Source organism: Rhinolophus ferrumequinum, chromosome X, assembly GCF_004115265.2.
Source record: "Rhinolophus ferrumequinum isolate MPI-CBG mRhiFer1 chromosome X, mRhiFer1_v1.p, whole genome shotgun sequence".
NCBI lineage: Eukaryota > Metazoa > Chordata > Mammalia > Chiroptera > Rhinolophidae > Rhinolophus > Rhinolophus ferrumequinum.
Genome location: NC_046284.1, coordinates 47,006,744 through 47,026,368, shown reverse-complemented (window position 1 = coordinate 47,026,368; position 19,625 = coordinate 47,006,744). Strand labels below are relative to the sequence as shown.

The window sequence follows — 19,625 nt, the reverse complement described above, 5'->3', positions numbered from 1 at the left end:
CTGGGCCAACAGCATGGGCACTGCCCTGGAATTTATTAGAATCTCAGACCTTACTCCAGACCTACTGCATCAGAATCATTCTAGCAGTACCCTTAGGTGATTCATATGCACATTCAAGTTTAAGCAGCAGAAGTGAGGGCTCCTTTACAGGAAGAAGGGTTTGTGTTCAAGCTCCTTACAAGAGGGCTCCCAGCGCAGCTACTTCAGAGCCCCGGAGATGGGGCTCCCATCCCTGCCACCAGAAGATGGCATCTCCTGAGGTTCCAGCTGCCATGCTGGATCCCTGGAGTTTCCGGGAGAGTCAGGCTCCTGACTCTAAGGCTAATTGGCTAATTGGCCCCACATGGCTCCAAATCCTGCCAGTTGTGAGAGGAGTGACAAGACTCCCCAAGGAGCCAACCAAATGTAAAGAAAAAGGAGCCAAAGGCAATGAGGGATGGAGAACTGAAAGCTGATGCCTGGGAGCCTAAGCTGTTATATTTCTACCTTCCTGCCCAAAAGTGCAAGGGAGAGAGCATCAGCTCAGATCTGATCCATCTTCTTCTCACTTCACTTGTCCTTTAGCCACATCCTGCCTAGCAACAGTTGTCAGTGTGAGCTCCAGCTGCCAGTCCCTCCTTGGACAGCTAGGGAGGGGATCAGTTTAGCCACAGAGGAACTGGAGTCAAGGCATCTACAGGGAGCCAGGTCCACTGATAGTTGGGTCAGAGAAAACTGCCTGGAAAACAAGGGGACAGAGCACATTTTGGGGCTGCCTCTTAGAGGCAAGGAGTTGATGGATGAAGGGCCTGTGTTGTGTGAAGCAGGCGGAGTTTATCTCCAGCTCTCTTTCTCTGCCTCTGTGGCCACTCCAAGTAATGCTACCAGTAAAATCGCCACTTCTGCATCTGCGTGATACGTTTAACCTTTCAAAGTGCTTCTGTAGCCATGATCTCATTTCAGTCTCCCAACAACTCTGAGTGAATGGGCTCGGAGACAGGTTAATTAGGATGTGGGCTGGCCATCCAAACCTTGCTGGGACTCTGGTGCTGCTGGCCACAGGGTTGGGCCAGCCCGGTGATGAAGACTCAATAGCCAGAGGTTCCAGGCCCCTGAGTGGGTGAAGGTGGGGGTACCAGGATTGTGGGCTCTGTCAGAGAGATCTGGCTACAGCTGGGCTGCTAATGTGCTTCACCTCTATAGGTCATTTCTTCCTTGCCTACCTTGGGAGCTGGGATGAAGGAGGAGCAGTCCCCTAGCCTATTTGGCAGGATAGTTAGACACTGTGAGGAGATAATGGATGTAAAAGCACCTGTTCTTGGATGAGGTAATCGGTGTAAAAATGAAAAGCACCACATGGCTATGAAGTGTTGTTATCATTAGGCAGAAGAAAAAAGCTAGGCCTTTACCCAGGCCACTGACTAGAGAGGGCAAGCCTTGCACGGGGTGAGGGGCTATCTTTGGGGGCCTTGGGTAGAAAGGGGACAGAGCGAAGGCACCATGTGCTTTGGGACAAACAACAGAAGAAATAGCAGATCCCAGAATCAATTCCGGGTGGGATGGGGAGACCATAAATTTCGATTGCTTCATAATTTTGTTCAGGGTTGCCCTGTTTGAAGGTACCAGAAGCCAAACGTCTTTCAAAGTCAAATCGTCTATTTCCCCCAGGAGGGAAGTCACGTGACCCATGGACAGCTCAACTCCTGTCATCTGTCACTGCTTGCCTTCAGTGTCATTCCCAACTCTCCAGGCACTTAGCAAATTTCAGAGGAACTGAGCTGCAGGCATGGAAAATGCAAACCCCAGGAGGGAAGGGGCAACTTCCATTTGCACTGTAAAATGGCCTTCTGGTCTGACAATGCCGGTGTTTCTTCCCTGACCACACAGGCCTGGAAAGGCCCAGGCAGTGTGAGGAAAGGACTGCTTGCAGAATTTGTGAAGGATCTAGTTAAGGACACTTTGTCCAACTCAGTTAGGGACAACCCAGGGATGAATGTGCTCCAGTCACACCTGGAGACATGTCTGTGGCTGTGGGACAAATAGCTGGGTCCCTGTGGGAAGATGGGGGCTGCCCATGCACAGAGCTTGGCTTCTTGTCTCTCTTCCCATCACTACCCTTGCCTGGCCATTTAGCACAGTGTCTGCCTGTTCCATGGCGCCTTCTCCAGTTCTTCCACCCCCTTCTCGGAACACACAGCTTGGATCTTAATGATGGATTTCATATACTGTTCTCAGTTATCACTCTGATTCTCTTGTTCAGTATACACTTGTCTCTTCTCCCTGCACTAGACTGGAAGCTCTTTGATGGCAGAGACCTGTGACTTCTCTTGTGTCCCCTGGAGCTCGGACTATCTGAGTAGGCATTCCACAAATACTTGTTGATGGATTAACATGAGTCAAAACAGTAAAGCAAAACACTTGTGTCACAAAAGGCTCTTAACGTGTTGGTTCTTCTGGCTCCAGGAGTGTCTGTTTTAATCAATATTAGTAGTACCTGAAGGCCCAATGAAGACTAAAGTGTCCCCAGATTCGGAAAAAGAAAAAGGTGGCAAAACTGAGTCTGCAGTGGCCAGGGGGCCCTGAGTACTGGACAGTGTATGGGGTGCTCCCATGTGCGCCTGGATCTTCCTTGCTGGTGTCCCTGCTACCCACGCCACAGTCAGCACAGCCCCACAGGCTCTCATCCTCTGGCCTGCCCTGGCTGGTGCCCGTGTCAGAAATGAGCTGGTGTCATCCCAAGTAGAAGCCTCTTTTGTGCCAATAAGGTTAGTTGACAGGAGGCAGAGGTCTCATTTCAGAAGCATCCCCGAGGGTGACGCAAGATGGCAGCTGCAGGGAGATGTTCTCTGGCTCCCTTCAAGGCCAAGCTCCTGCCTGCTACTGGGAGCAGAAATGAGAGAGGTGCCAGCCTGAGGCCACCCTCCCTGAACCCCTGTCCTGGGACAGTCCCTATCCAGGACACCAGCCAGCCATGTTCCAGCTTCTGAGTGACTTTCTGTTGAAAAGGGACTATTTGTCTTAGCAGTGTGGGAGGGAAGAAGCCATTTTCTGAATTTACCTTCAGGAAGCTTGACCTCATCATAGCAGCCCTTTGTGCCTCCCTAAGGGGCAACAGACAGACCCTCCCCCCCCCCAAGCAGCTAGACTTGATGTGGCTGGATTCAAATCAGCCATGGTCTGTCTTTCTTCCCGAGTTCTTCTACCGTGTTCCCCCGAAAATAAGACCTAGCCGGACAAGCAGTTGTAATGTGTCTTTTGGAGCAAACATTAATATAAGACCCGGTATTATACTACATTATATTGTATTGTATTATATTATATTATACCCGGTCTTATATTATAGTAAAATAAGACTGGGTCTTATATTAATGTTTGCTCCAAAAGACGCATTAGAGCTGATTGTCCTGCTAGGTCTTATTTTCAGGGAAACACGGTATGCTAGAGACAAGCCCAGGACTATGAATTTCAATTTTATGCAATTACTCTAAATCTTTTCCCCCCATAAATAGTCCTAAAGCTCCTCTCTAATTACTGAATTTGTGTCCTGATGTACGACCTAATTGCTTGAAACCATTTGCTGCTGATGAAGTTGGTATTCTTAGCTAGTCAACAATCACTCATAGTGTCAGAACCTCCCACTTCTTTTACAAACCTTACACTAGCCTGATTAACTAGCTCCTGGCCCTCTGTATCTTATTCAGAAGGGCTCACCCTGGAACCTTAATTTTCAAGATACACACAGTGAGGCTAGGGAACTCAACCGATGTATTAGGCCAGAAATTCAGAGGGTAGAGTGGTGCCAAGTCAGGGAGCTCAGGCTCTGGGTCTCTTGACTCTGTTCCCCTCTCTTCTACCTCCACCTGTCCTGCCCATTGGCCATTCATTCCCCTCTTTAACTCCTTCCCTGCCCCCTGGGAAGTGTCCTAACCCCCTTAGGGCTCTTCATTCAAATACTGTGCTCAGACCCGCCCTTGCCTGCAGTATGCCTCACCCTGGCCCTTGCTGTGAAACCTTTATAAAATCCTTGTGCAATTCCTGAGGTTCAGGAACTTAATTTGTGAGCATCAGAAGAGCTCTCTGTAATCCCTCCCAGATAGTGGGGCAGCGATTTCTCTTCTCCCAGCTCATCTGGGGTTCAGCTCTGCTGGCAGCCACAGGATGCAGCTCCCCTTTTTGCCCACAGGAGTCATTTTCCAGTTGTCCCATTCACTGAAATAAGTTGGCATATGTACAGTTGTGTAAGGCAGCGGTCCTCACACATACACCATCTAAATAGTTTATTGTTGTATATGACCTAAAGGGTATTCAAGTTTAAAATCGCACAAAGATTTGATGAAGGTGCCCCACATCTGGAAGCGACTTCACAGTCCTTCCCCATGGACTTGCCTGTTTTGTAGTCTCTTTCCTCAAGGTGTTGGTTTCTTTTGAGGAGCTAATAGCCAATTCAATGGGTGCTACCAATTAACCTTCAGAATAACATACTTGCATTTAGGCTCCTTCTAGAGTCCCAATATCTTGAGGAAAGGATTGACTCTAATGTCAGGCTCTGTGGCACCAGTTTCCTCTGTTGTCTCTGGCTGTGTAGACTAGCAGCTTCTCCTTTCTAGACTTCTATTTCTTCAACCTGAAATAGGAGGCGGTCATTGCCTCTGCTGGTTCCAGAGGATGCAGGAATCTGAGAGTGTGAATTCTCGGGTGCATGGCCAGCACCCTAATTGGTGTCCCTCCCAGCTGGTTCTGAGGCTTAGTTGCCTTTGCATCTTGTTTTGCTCCCATCTTCCCCTTCCCCAGTAATGTGATGCAGGAAGAGAGCGCAAATGCTATGGAATGTGAGCAGCTGCCAGCAGAGACACTGCGACAAGTGACCATTCACCGAGACCCTATATATGGCTTTGGCTTCGTGGCTGGCAGTGAGAGGCCTGTGGTGGTGCGATCTGTGAGGCCAGGTAGGTGTCCCTCAGGGTGTACCCCTGGCCCTGGCTCCTATCCCCCAATACCAACACAGCTTCCCTAAAGAGCAGAGCTCCTGAGTATACCGTGTTTCCAAGGAAGTCGTGAAGAGTAGGTGAAGACTTACAAGCCAATCACTGTGTGAGGGACCTGGTCTTTTAAGATGGATTGACACAAATCACTGAGGCTGCTTGGGGCTCTAAGGAAAAGGCTGCAGTTGATGGTTTAGTAGAGCTTGGGTCTTAATAAAGCTTCCCTTTGCATAGAACCTTCAAAGAAGAGCCACAGTGCCTTGGATGAGAAATTTAATTTCAATTCTACAAGTATTTTTAGATTGCCTACTCTAAGCCCAGCAAGGTTGTCAGGAAGTACAAGACAGTTCCCATTCCCAAGAATCTAGCCATCAGGCTGTAGAGACTGGTACGCATTCATTAAATAGGTCAGCAATTGAAGAGTGGAATCAGGATACCGACCATAGGTGGGAGGGGAGGGGAGAGGACAGGAGAAGAGAGGAGAGGAGAATGAAATCTCTGAATGCTATAGTGACAATAACAACAGCTACCATTGATTAAGTAACTACTGTGTGCTTTACATCATCTTGTTTAATCCTCACAACCAAGCCTGCAAGGTAAGTAATATCATTCCCATTTTACAAATGAGGAAACAGAGGCAGAGACAAAGAGAAATGACTTGTCCAGGGTCACTCAGCTAGAAAGCAACAGAGCCAGGATTTGCACCTGAGCCTGTGTGGGAGAAGTGGAGCTTGAATGGGCCATGTGGGTTGGAACAAGTGAAAGCCCTACCTGAAGTGTGAAACGTGACATCATGAATGAAACGGGAAAGGGCCTAAGCACTGTTTTGTTCCAAATCTGCTAAACATTGACAGAAAAGACATAGAGAAAGTAGCTTTATTCCTGACTTTCTGGGCCTGAGGCTTTAGATGTTTACAACAGTTTCTCGCTCAGTCAAGAGGAGCAGCCAGAGTACAAACTGGTCTAGCAGAAATTTGATGAATTTTGCAATCGTCAGAGGAAAAGAAAAAGATTTTTGTAAGCTCTCTCTTCAACTAGAGGGCATAAAGGAAAAAAACAAAAACAATTCAGTACAGGAGTTGGTGGCTGACCTAAGGCTCCCAAGTCACTCAAGCAGTTTGGCAAAAGGTTTTTTAGTCTCCACTCAGAAAGCAAATTTGTCCTCGGTAAGAGGAACCAGGTAAAACTTAGTAACAGACCACCTGAAATCCCTTGTTTCACTTCAAAGGAGACAGAATTCACAGGGCAGAAGGAAGCCCCCAGACCTAGACCAGGGCTTCAGCTTGTATAATGAAGAGGAAGAGATGGAAAAGTGGAGAGAAGGAAAGCCACAGGTGAGGGCCACAGAAAGCTATGGAGCTGGCAGGCCTAGCCCTGTGAGGACTTGGGCTGATTCACAGAGCTGTTCTGGCCCAGGTGGCTCCCAAATGCAGAAGACTTGTTTGGTTCTGTATTTGAGACCGTAAGACCAGAAGTATCCTATAGAAGATCGATTATAGTTGAGCATGCCAACAAACCAGTGTGTGAAAGCACCTAACCACTGCCATCAGAGAGTTGACTTCCATGAGAACCATTTCCATTAAAAAGAAGGAAGGCACAAAGGGAGGGAAGGAAGGAGGGAATAGGTACAGTGGCCTTCACCTAAAAGATTGGCATTTTTAGCAGAGGTAGAATTAAATTAGTTGAAGGAACTGTCCCTTGGAGGATACAACAACTACCATTTATGAAATTCTTACCAACATCAATCAACTGTTTTAAGTGCTATACACTTATCATCTCATTTATCTTCCTAACATTCTTATGATGTGTAGGTCCTGCTATTTTCCCATTTTACAGATGAGGACAGAGAGATTAAATGTCTCTTCCAAGGTCACCCAACTAGTGAATGGCAGATTGGGATCAGAGTGCAGGTCTGGCTGGCTGCAGAGTGAATTCTTCACCACCACGCTCTCTGCTCCTGAGGTCACTGTGCTGTTGAGAGAATTACCTGAGTGGGTTGAGAACTGTTGCAGTTGGAGTGGTGAACCCTGCTGGCTGAGCCAGCATAGCCACCCTCAGCACACAGGCCCCACATTCCAGAGCCACTGAGCTGTGTGCTCAAGTGACGTAACTGCTTGGTTTTTGTTCATGTTTTTGGAATTTGCACAGCACACTTCTTTGTAGAAAGAAGGAGCAGTTGGGATCTAGCCCTTTAAAGTGGACACAAACAAGAGTCCAGGCTGGTTTGAGATTGGGGCATATCATTAAACATTTCTTTCAGGTTTGAGTAAGACTGGGTCTGACTTCTCATTCTCCCTGAATCTCTAAAAAGCTTTTCTCCAAGAAGATCTTTGCTAAACACCAGAGGCAGCACTGCCTGTACCCCTCCACCCCCCACCCTTTACCCCAACTAAGAAGGTACATCCCTCAAATAGGTCTGCTTTCTTAACCTCAACAGTAAAGATGGGAAGGAGAGAAAGTAAATTTTGAACTGCCCGTAATTTAGGGTCTGTGCCTTTCCCCTCCACACACACACTTATTGGAGAGGAGCATCCCTCAGAATTGAAAGAAAATAAACCCTTTGGGTCTTTTAGTTGATCTGCCTGTCTCCAGGCAAGTGAATGCCTAAGTCATTCCAGAGCAGTGAGTATCAATAATGTTCAAGTAAGAAGATTCCTCCAATCCCCCGTACCACCTCCAGTAGTCTGGAAGTCATTGTTTGTGCCTGAGCAGATGCCTCCTGCTGAAATGAAAGTCTGTGTTCTTCTCTAGAACCAACCAGGAGAGCCCTCATTAACCTCATCTGAGCACTTTGCTACCATACTACTCCCAACCAAAGGAGGGCCGCTCCATTCTCTCTTTCTTCAGTCTTCTGCCCTCCAGCTGCCACAGGCAGCAGCAGCACAGAGCTCAAACACAACCCACACCACTAGCACCATTCAGCCTGTGCCATCTGGGGGTCTCGGCTCCCTTAGACACTGGTGACTGCTGCCCAGACCTGTGCTTTTCCAGCAGTGGCCCCCAAGCCCTCACACCTCTCTCCTCTCCTCTGCAGGAGGCCCCTCTGAGGACAAGCTCCTGGCTGGCGACCGGATTGTGGCTATTAATGAGGAGGACGTGAGTGAAGCCCCCAGGAAGAAGTTCATAGAACTCATCAGGTAATAGGCCTTCTGGGCCTTGGTAGGAGCTGAGCACTGCCCCGTCCCCTGACTGGCATAGGGCTTCCGCACTCCTCCCTGTCTCGGATAGAGGAGCCCTCCCAGGAACAGCAGCCCTAGCCAGGGCTCCTGGCTACCCAGAACTTCAGGGCCCAGTCCTTCTGGGGCCCCAGGGGCCCTCACACACTCTGGCTTAGCCTTCTCCAGGGATGTGAGCAGACACAAAGAACAGCTTCCTGCCAAAGCTCACCTCACTCCCTCTGCCCAGCTACTCCCCTCACCCAGGCCCCTTGGTTTTTGACTTACTGTGCAGTGGGACAGACCAAGTGACTAGTGAGAACCAAACATGCCATTAGAAGACCAGTCTGAGATAAGCACAGTGTGAGCAAGACATTGTTTCCTACCCACCCCGCCAAAGAAAAGAACCAAGGAGAAGAAAATCTGAATCCCTGGCCAGTGGGTTGAGGAAGGGAACCTGCCATTGTGGACTTTGTTCATGGTGTGTGTGACCCCTTTGTGCCCTCTACAGATGGGGGCAGGTGAGAGACAGAAAGGAGTGCCTGGACCACCACCATCTGTACGTAGGAGTAATCACATTGACTTGCCCCCTCCCTTATCCCTACGTACACCATGCCACTAGCTACCACACACACCACATACACACCACGCACACCACGTACCACACACACACAACACACACACCACAATGCCACCACATAGAACACACACACACACACCATGCATACCACATACCCCCACACACACACCATACACACTTGTTTACCTCACAACCCACCTCATGCACACACACACACTTGCATAGACTTGTTGAGAAGGAAGGAGAAGATAGAAGTGAATGTTCTAAATTCCATGGGCGAACCTCAGTTTAGAAGACCTTGGCTATCTCTCCCCGAATGGAACCATGTTCTCTCTCTCACTCTCTTTCTCTGCCTTGTGTAGTCTTCTCCATCTCTGCATCCATCTCCTTCAACCCCTCTTGGTTCAGAGTGGTTTCATCCCGCTCATCTTTCTTGTTCTCCCAAAGCCCACCTGCCCCCAAGCCCCTGCCTCGCTTTCAAAGACAGACTTAGCACTCTGTGTATGGAACAGATACTCTTGCTAGCTCTGGAGGGGTTTGGAATGCTCCCTCCTGAAGTCAACAGCCGGTCTTCCTTGACATGCTCCCCCTTTAGCTCAATGACCTTTAATTTGTCTCTTCTGCAAGTTCGGTTGTCCATTGCAGTACCCCACCCTCCAGCCTTTTCCCTCCACCACCACACCAGGGCATGTTGTGGTTCTTTCAGTCCAGCTCCTCAGAAATTTTTGCTTTGCTTCTAGTGGATATCTTTGCACCCTAGTACAAGGTAGCCCAATTTTGTGAGGGTGTCCAGAGCTCCTTCAGGGTCAAAATAGAGCTCACTCATGTGGTAACCTCAGGGGCTAGTGGATCATTCATTCGTTCTATCATTCATTCAGTGAGTATTTATTATTGAGTGTCTGCTGTGCACCAGACACTGTTACAGGCACTGAATATACAACAGCGAATAAGACAGGCAAGATTCCTATGCATTAGCATTTGCATTCTAGTGGAAGAAGACAGACTGTAAGCAATAAACATGATAAGTAAGTCATTGTACAGCCTACTAGAAGTTGATGGATGTTATTGAAGAGTAGAAAGCAGATCAGGATAAAGAGGATCAGGAATGCTGGGCACAGGGGTGCAGAATGCAACTTTAAATAGCCTGGCCAGTGTCAGCCTCACTGAGAAGGTGACATCTGAAGAAAGATTTGAAGGACGTGAGGATGTTGGAGAGAGAAGAGCCAGGGAAAAGGCCCCAAGATAGGAGTACGTCTGGCATGTTTGGGGAGCAGGAGAGAAGCCAGTGTGTGGAGTAGGGTAAGGAATGGGGAGAGTTGTAGCCACTGTAAGGATTTTGGCTTCGTTCTACATGAAGTAGTGAGACATGGCCGGGGCCAGAGCAGATGAGTCACATAATCCAACTTACTCTATGCCCCTGTCCTGTTCAAGAGACATGTTTTTCTGTGATGTTTTCCCTGGAACACAACTCCTTCCTTCTCCTAGGAGCTTCCCAGACTCTGGAGCTGATTCATCCCTCAACTTTGCCTCACTAAATATGGGCAATGTCCTAAGTCCTTAAGCAGGGGGCTTTGGCCTTTCTTGAATACCTAGAACCAAGGGCATCCTGAGCCTGCTTCTTGAATACCTTTGTTCCCAGAAACATTTGAAAAACACCAGCAAGGAGACAGGACACTTCTTCAAGGCGAACTCTTTCCAGTACTTTTAGTTCTTTAAAAAGATTATATACTCATATTTCTGGGAGAAAATGATCATACCTCATAGCCTGCTTGATCACAGGCATAATTCTTGTTGGAAGAATTTAAATTCTTCATCCTTTTGAATATTTACTATCTGGGGAGTCTTGGCTTCCATCTGTGGCTCTCTGGCTCTCATATTGTGGTCCTTCAGTTCAAACAAATCTGCTGAGTATGAGTCACGATGACCAAATGACCTCCTCTGGGTTTTTCCTGTGAACTTCCCCTCTTACTTAAATACCAAATTGCCAATAATTGTGGCACATGGTTCCCAAGACTCTGACTGTGTGCCCTTTGAGTTCCATAATTCAGGCCTTTAGTTTTCCTTGAGAATTTCTCAGTCTACAAATAAAATTTCTCCTAAGGTTTGGGGATTTCTACAGAAAGAATGTGATACGGAATATAAAAAGAAGACCTGAAAAATGACAACCTCAGAGATAACAGTAATACCATCTTCAGATACCTGGGTGAATCTATATGGATGGTTTATGTCAGCTGCCACAAATCATGGGAGGCGAGGCAGCCATGCAGATACTCAGATTGCCCTCTGTCCTAATCTGTATACCTGAATGCAGCCCAGGGGAAAATTCTGGTGTTGCTTCTTGTGCCAGATGAATGCCTAGTGCATGATACACTACTCTCCTGTTCCCTCTTTTCTCTGTAGGAGCTCTAAGGAATCCATCGTTCTTACAGTTCTGCACACTCATCAGGTGAGTGAGCCTCTTTGCCATCTGCCATTCCTCCTGAGACGAGAGGACCCCATATCGGAAAGTGACAGTGATGGGAGAGAGGGTGGGAGGAGAGACTAGAACCAACATTTTGGGAGCCAAGTGTTTAGGAGTGAACTTAAAGCATACCTTCTGAACATCTTGTCTACTTTCACATCCATGACTTGAGGATTTTGTAGGGCTATGGAAGTGTTCTGTTCTGCCCTGTGCCTTCTGCTTTGCCCCACTTAAGCTGTCCACTGCCACAGTTCCAGACGTATTTTCTACATCGTTTTTGCTGTGCCCCATCAAAATTTACTTGTCTAGTGTCTAACTTCCATAAAGTCCTTGCAGACGGTAGGTGCTAATCTTATTCATTCACTCATACAGGTATTTACTAAATGGACTGCAATGTATGAGACCCAGCACTGTGTGTGGCGCATTTGACCTAAAGTTTCTGGGGAGGTATAGTTGCACAAATAGGCTGAGCTTTGTCCTGGTTTAGTCACTAACTGGCTGTGTGACCAGTTAAAAGGTCAGTTCCCTTTCTGAACCTGTTTCCTCACCTGTAAATTGAGGATTTAGACTAGAACGGTATTTCCCAAACTCGCCTGACCATATAGTCACTGGGACTACTTACTAAAAATAAAGATTTCCCAGGCCCTCCCTTCAAGGGTTAGATTCAGAAGGCCTAGTGTCCATTACAAGGTTACATCCTTCTAGTAATTTTGACTCAAATGCACAAATCCAGGTGCAAAACTCAGAGCCCTCCTTCCACCTCCAGCCTGGTTGTCTTTTCCCAGTGTCCCCAACACTCCTCTGCACCCCAGAACGGATGTCCCAACCCCATCCCGTAGCCTCAGGAGAGGTCACATCTGTTGGGGATGAGGAGCATAAAATCTGGGGAGGCTTCACTGAGGAGGATGCACCTGAGCTGGACCTTGAAGGATGGGGCAGGGTTTCCCAGAGATAGAGGCAGAAACAGACGGAAAGATTTTCCAGAGAGAGATGATGTTTCTGTGCAAAGCCAGGGACAGTGCACAGGTGCGAGACAGGGGGATGGGGTTCAACTCATGTAAATGGCCACCAGTTCTCCCCTAAAACCATGCTTGTTGTGTGGTTAGAATGTACTGCTCTGATCAGAGACCTATTGTGGGTTACTTTGTTAGGTCTCCTCAAATGTTACCCTCTTCTGGAAGCCTTCCTTGACTACCCTTTCTAAGATAGCATCTGTCACTATCTCCTGATACTGCTTAATTTTTCCATCATAACTGAAATATTTTTAACTTTTTATTTTGAAATTGATTGTAGATTCACAGGAAGTTGCAAAGCTAGTAGAGACATCACTGTGTACCCTTAACCCTGTTTCTCCCAATGGCTACGTCTTATATAACTATAGTGCCAAATCAAAACCAAGCCAAAGCCAGGACATCAATACAATGTGTGGTTATGGTTCCGTGTCAGTCTATTATATGTGTGAGTTCATGTATCCACCAACACAGTCAAGATACTGGTCAGTTCTTTAACTAAAAGGACCCCTCAAGTTGCCCTTTTATACCTACACCTACCTCCTCCCCACCCCACAATCCTCGTCAATCACTAATCTGTTCTACAGTTTCTGTAATTTCATCATTTCAAGAATATTGTATAAAAGGAATAATAGTAACCTTTTAGGATTGTTTTTTTTTTTTTTCACTCAGCATAATGCCCTTGAGATTCATCCAAGTTGTTGTCTGTATCAATAGTCTATTCCCTTTTACTGCTGAGTAGTAGTCCATAGTGTGGCTGTACAACAGTTTGTTTAGTCATCTACCCACTGAAGGACATCTGGGCTGTTTCCAGGCTTTGGCTAGTTAAAGAAAGCTGCTAGAGACATCCGTGTACAGGGTTTTTGTAGAGACAAATGCCCAAAAGTGTGATTGTTCGATCATATATTAAATGTATGTTTAGTTTATGAAGGAAACTACCAGACTATTTTCCAGAGTGGCTGTAACGTTTTAAATTCCCATGAAATATTATATTTATATGCATTTATTGTCTATCTCCCTCATTCAAATGTCAGCTCCACAAGGATAGGGATTGTGTTTTGTTCATTGCTGTATCCCCAATGCCTGGAACAGCACCTGGCACAGAGTAGGCACTTGATCAATACTTGTTGAAGGAATGAGGGAAACCCAACTTCCAGCCATCACAACAACCTGAACTAAACTCAAGTGTCCAAACTTAGGTGTAGAATGAAGAGCTTAACACTCCCCTCCATCTCTGTCCCACTCTCATCCCAGTGCCCCCAACACCCTTTTGCCCCCCCACTTCTGATGCCCTACTGTCCCATCCCATGGTTTTTTTGCTATGGCTAGGATGATTTCCTTCTCCTCCTTGTACATTTCTTAGTCCTTTTTGCCCTGAGGACTTCTGTCCTTATACCTGTCCACATCTCTTCTAATAGATAGCCGTTTCCTTTAAGACTTGGCTTGAGACTCGTGTCTTCCAAACACTTTAGCCTGACTAACCTCTGTGAGAGTTTCTAATTCATTCATTCATTCATTCATTCCTTCATTCATTCGTCAAACATTTACTCAATGTCTAGTAATTTAGGTGTTCTTCTAGGCTGGGAATGTAGCAGTGCATGGGACAGACGTAGTTCCTACTCTCAGAGAACTTAGATTCTAGTTCTTGGCCTTGCGCTCTCTAAACCCTTGGAATATAGAAGTGGGGGAGCACATACACACAGGGATGACAATCAAAACAATTAGCAACCTATACAATAGGGGCCATCCAATCAGAATGTAAACCAGTCATAGGTACTGGAGCAGAGTCTTGGAGGCCTCCTAACTGCGCCAGGTGTTAACGCTTTAGTTGGTCATTTAGAAAGAGGTCCCAGGGGAGAGGTTAGGTGGCACCCAGAAAGCTTAGGGCAGTGGCTACTTACCAATCAATTTGAAAGAACCCCTCAATATTGTACAAGTGCGGCCATACCAGTGTATCCTGACTGAATGTCAAACTTGCCTACATGTACAGTTGACCCTTGTTATTCACAGATTTCGTGTTTGCAAATTCGCCTACTTTCTAAAATGTATTTGTAACTCCAAAATTAATACGATGTTTTCCTGGTCATCTGCGGACATGTGCAGAGCATGAAAAATTTGAGTCTCCCAATGCACACGTTTCCAGCTGAGGTCAAACAAGGCAATGCTCTGTCTTCTTGTTTTAGCTGTCATACAGAGGTGTCCAGAGGATGGAGATAGTAGGGGGCAGTGCAGTATATTGCAAGAAGCTCTGGCTCTGGGGACAGTTGGTTGGGGTTTGAATCTCAACTCTGGCCCCTGTTAGTGGGGCGGCCTCAGGCAAATCACTTAATACTTCAGAACCTAATTTTCTCTAGGTGAAATAAAGAAAATAATGTCTACCAGGATGAGTTATCTTTAGAATTTAAGATTATAACCTGTAACACACACACACGTGGGCACACACACACGCACTTCCTCAAGGAATAACTGTTCAGTATTCATTAGTTAAGTTTTCGAAGTGACTTTACAGACCACAACTACCGTGAAGAACAAAAATCAACTGACAGAATCTTCTCCCTAAAGCTACATATAGTGAAAGCTTCTTGAAGACCCCCAGCATGTTAAGCGTTACAGTCCCTGTATCACAGAACAGAGTACTGTGTCCATAGCAGGCACTTGGCATCTCATGGGTGCATAGAGACTGCTGCCTCTTACCAAACCCTCGTCGTGTTCAAGGTTGATTACCACTTTTCCAGAAGACAATCTCCTGATAGGTCCAGGATGTGGCCCAAGAATCTCTATTTTTTTAAAATTGGGGAATAGTGTGTTTTTCCAGGACCCATCAGCAACAAGTCAAGTCGTTGTTTTTGTTTTTCTTTTTTTTTCTTTTCAATCTAGTTGTAGGGGGCACAGCTCAGCTCCAAGTCAAGTCGTTGTATTCAATCTAGTTGTGGAGGGTGCAGCTCACTGGCCCATGTGGCAATCGAACTGGTGACCTGGGTGTTATGAGCACTGTGCTCTAACCAACTGAGCCAACCGGCCGCCCCAAGAACCTGTATTTTTAATAAGAGCCACAAGTAAATCTGATGCTCATTAGAATTTGAGAAACATTGGACCAAACAATCTCTAAGGTTCCTGCCAGCTCCAACATTCCATGGCTGATAATGGCCTAATACAGTGGATCTTAACCCTGACTATGCATTAGAACCACCAGAGAAGCTCTAAAAAAATATTAATACTTGGGCTCTAGCCCAAGTATTAATTCAACTGAATTAGAAACCCTGGGGATGGAGCCCAGGTACTGGTGTTTTGAAAAGTCTCCCAAAATGATACTGATATGCAGCCAAGGTACATATCAAGAACTACTGGTTTAGGGGCGGCCGGATGGCTCAGTTGGTTAGAGCGTGAGCTCTTAACAACAGGGTTGCCAGTTCGATTCCCACATGGGCCAGTGAGCTGCGCCCTCCACAACTAGATTGAAGACAATGAGCTGCCACTGAGCTTCCGGAGGGGTGGCTCAGTTTGTCAGAGTACGAGCTCTCAACAACAAGGTTGCGGGTTCAATTCCCGCATGGGATGGTGGGCTGCACCCCTGCAACTAAAGATTGAAAATGGCAACTGGACTTGGAGCTGAGCTGCGCCCTCCACAACTACATTGAAGGAAAATGACTTGAAGCTCATGGGCCCTGGAAAAACACACTGTTCCCCAATATTCCCCAATACAATTTATAAAAAACAAACAAACAAACAAACAGAAAACAACAAAAACTACTGGTCTAATATGTAGTCTCTTTCAGATGACATTTTCTTTCTAACAGAGTGACTCTTACCATGGCAGAATATTTGGGGGTATTTGGGGCAGTCACAGGTGTCCTTTCCCAGAGCCCCTCAAACCATTCTGCATAGATAGCCACTTATTAAGCCTATATGTATTTAAGGGTGTTTGTTCCTTAATCTTTGAGTGACAAACTATTCCTCGTGATTGAGTGAATATGTATTAATTTTGGTACCTTTAGACCTTGGTACATAGTATGTCGTCAGTAAATATTTTAAAATAGGTTAAGTACTGAGCTGTGACCTAGAATGGCCCTGGTGTAAAGCAAGTAGACAGCCCCTTCAAATGAAACTGTAATTTTTTCGTTCTAAAACTTAGCCTGTACCCAAAAAATCCCCTCTGCATGGAGCCACCTGGCCAGAAAAAAAAGCCAAAATAATGGGAACCACTGCAGGAGAACTGTTTTCCCACAGTGTTTTTTGAAATACAGTGGTTGGCGGATGGTAGGTACTCAAACAATATTTACTGAATTGATTAAGTAATTCATTATTAACCTTAGCAATCAACTATTATGTTTTTTCCATGCTATTCTGTGCTTGGTGCTAGGGGGAATATAGTAAAATAAAGTGTTGTCTCTTCTTTTACATCTTGGTTGGGAAATTGAGCAATGGCCACGTGGATTAATGAGGAGTACTATAGGAAATCCAGGGAGGGGAATGGCGGAGTTAGAGAAGGATTCAGGACCAAGGTAGAATTTGAGCTAGGGTTTAGAGATGTCATTTAGCTGAGCTGAGCAAAAGGGACAGCAGAGGCCCTGAAGGGCAGGGGTGGTGAAGAGACAGTATGAGGTAGGCACAGAAACAGAAGAAGCCCAGTGTGTCCAGGGAGCTGTGGGCAGAACAACCTGACTAGCTGTTAGATGAGGAGTGAGGGTCACATGTGGCTTGTGAGGGGCCTTGGAAGCCAGGGAGAGGACATGCTCACCTCTAGGCAGTCCTGAGTGAAAGAAGGAAAGCCCCTGGGTCCCTTATCAGTGGGTCCATGAAACCAGGATGGCCCTCCATTGTCCCAGGTTCCCATAGTGGTTGCTATGGGTTTGCTTATAAGTAGGCTCAGGCATCAGAGACAGTGCGCCAATAGAAAGGAAAATCAGGAGGCTGTCAAAGCTTCAGGAACCTCTTAAAAGCTCCATCCTCTTAAAAATCTTTTTATAGTTACAAAAGTAGGGCTCTATCATGCACTAAAATGTTTGGCCATATACCCGACTTTGGCAAAGATATGAGTGAACACAACCCTAATATCTGTACTAGTAGAGCCGCTAAATTTAAAAATGCCCAAAGAATCAACAGCTGCTGAATTCAGTACTGAGAGAGAGGCGGGCTCTCTCCTCTACTGCTTATTCCACCAAACTGCTGGCTTCACATTTGCTTCAAGTGGCTTGCAGTGGCCCCGGAGGTACTTAGCAATGCTAGTCCTGTGTTTCAAGCCAAAATTCATTTTAGCCAGAAAGGGTGCCTATTACAAAATGAGACTCCCAGCTGCTTGAAAGAAAAATGGGTCAGTGAAGAGCTCAGATGTCCCAGCTTTAAGGTACTTAATTAATCTCTGCTTAATGGGTTAGGACATTTTCAACAACATAAATTCCTGGGTCCTGCCCCCCTCAGAGATTCTGACTTTTTAAGTCTGGTGTGAACCTAGGAATCTGTGTTTTAACAAGCACTCCCCAGTGATTCTTACCATCAGGAAAGTTTTAGAAACAGTGGGTGACTACATGCTAATTAGTTTGTGCAGGGATCGTCAAATTTTGTTCTGTAAAAGTGTTCGGACTAAGTCCACATTGTTCCAACATTTGTGCCTGAGAAGCCACAGGCCCAAAGAACACACCAGGTAGCCCAGTGCAGGACATAGGTTTGTTGAGACTTACTGACCAGGGACAGTCTCCAGTGGCAGCCGGCCAGAGGGGTAGTGATCCACATGCAGGTAGAGAAGAAGCAAGTTTATACAGATACAGTAAAACACAGAGCATTCCATGGGAGACATCATCTGGCAGACACTGCAGGCCTGCTCTCATTCACACAGTGTCCCAAGAAACCAGAAAACCTTGACTGCTGGGCCAGTGTACAGAACTGGGTGTCTAATAAGCAGCATTCCCATGGAGCCGGGAGAACTTGACTGCTGGCCCGCTCATCTGCCTGTGCACCAGGTCCCTACAAAAAGGTCATAGAGTAAGTATTTTAAGCTTTGTAGGCCATACGTGATAGCATAAAAACAGCCATAGGCAATATATAAATGAAGAGCATGGCTGTGTTCCATTACAGCTTTATTTATAAAAATAGGTGGTATGCAGGATTTGGCCCATAGTCTGTTGGCCCCTAAACTGGGTTCGCATTTTGACCAGAGCTCTCCCAATTATCAATATTCTAACTCAAATAAGTTGCCCCAGTATGAAGAACTTCAGGCCCCATAGCTGAGCTTTGAAGGTGCTTTGGGACAGGGTGACCTTTGAGAGCTCCTCATATCCACACTGCGAGGCAGGTGTCACCTATGTTGAAGCATAAGGCTAGACCTGACTCTGTGACATGTAGCAGAGACCAGCTGGCAGTGAGTGAGTCACCATCAGCGATGAAGGCTGAAGACTGAGAATAGGATGGAGCCTTAGAGACCAACAGGATAAGGGTCAATGAAGAATGAGGCTCAAACAAGCTGAAAATAACTCTACAACAGACACCAAAAATTATTATAATCCCTGAAAATACAGGCAATTCTACTCCTTCATGATTTTGCTTCTATAAATATCTGAATCTTTTGTTTGTAGTCGTATCTCTAGGATGGGATCTAATCTTGGACTTTTGATAGGGATAGCAAGGAGGCTGTCCCCTCCCCACAGGTGAATACATAAAAGGATACCAGTTGGGGTTCTTCATATGTTTGAATCCATTCAATACAACCAAAGTAGAACCAGAACAAGTGGGTGAAAGATCAGGAATGGGCTTTCAGCTCTAGCCTGCTGTGGGGAACAATCACTAATCCAAGACTCAGGGTTGTAGTTTTGGCTCCATTACCAAATTATTTTGAGTAAACCATATCCTCTTCCCAGGCCACTGTTTTCACGTGTGAAAACCAAGGGTGGACTGCATGGCCCATTCAGGTCTCTAGAGATGCCTCATTCCATGCTGTGCATGAGAGTATCTGATGACAGATGATCACAGAGAAAGGAGAGGGTGTCAGTCAGGTAGAACGAAGATTTCACCTTCCTCATGTCTGTGGCACCTCGAGTGGAAATTTGGACTACTGTAGAAATGGAGTCAGAGAGCTGCATGAACATAGCTATAGATCTTTCTCTCTTGCCCCTTTCTTTTGCTCCTGCCGCAGCCTACAACACCCACCCAGGATTGGAGCACCAAGCTGTACAACACACAAAGGCATTTCTTGAGCAATCAATACTGTAATCACTCTGCAACGATCTCCAGCCCTGGATTTCGTTGTGCTACATCATCTGCTGCCAACAAATTGTCCCCGTGGCTCAGAATGAGAAGTCTAAGGTTCCTTTAGCTCAGTGGTTCCCAACCTTAGCTGCATTTTGAAATCATAGGAAGCTTAAAAGAATACCAATATCTGGGCCCAATGCCCAGGAATTTGATGTAATTGGTCTGGGGTGGGGTTTGAACATCGGGTTTTGAAAGGACCTTCAGTGTTTCTGCCAT

At 46.3% G+C, this 19,625-nt stretch overlaps 1 protein-coding gene across 4 annotated transcripts in view; it reads left to right on the top strand.

Moving 5' to 3' along the window:
- The window catches only part of FRMPD3 (FERM and PDZ domain containing 3), a 78,056-nt gene that overhangs the window by 11,438 nt on the left and 46,993 nt on the right, over nt 1-19,625 (top strand). For 2 of the 4 annotated variants that reach the window (XM_033118880.1, XM_033118877.1), the window contains exons 1-2: nt 4,898-4,925; nt 7,996-8,098. Coding sequence is in view for 2 of the 4 variants with exons in the window: in XM_033118867.1 (XP_032974758.1) it covers nt 4,778-4,925; nt 7,996-8,098; nt 11,097-11,142 (297 nt within the window). In the remaining 2 variants the exon portion in view is untranslated. Of the gene's footprint in view, nt 1-4,770; nt 4,926-7,992; nt 8,099-8,627; nt 8,676-11,096; nt 11,143-19,625 lie in introns of those variants that run through there. The other 2 variants (XM_033118867.1, XM_033118874.1) reach the window with 2 other exon arrangements.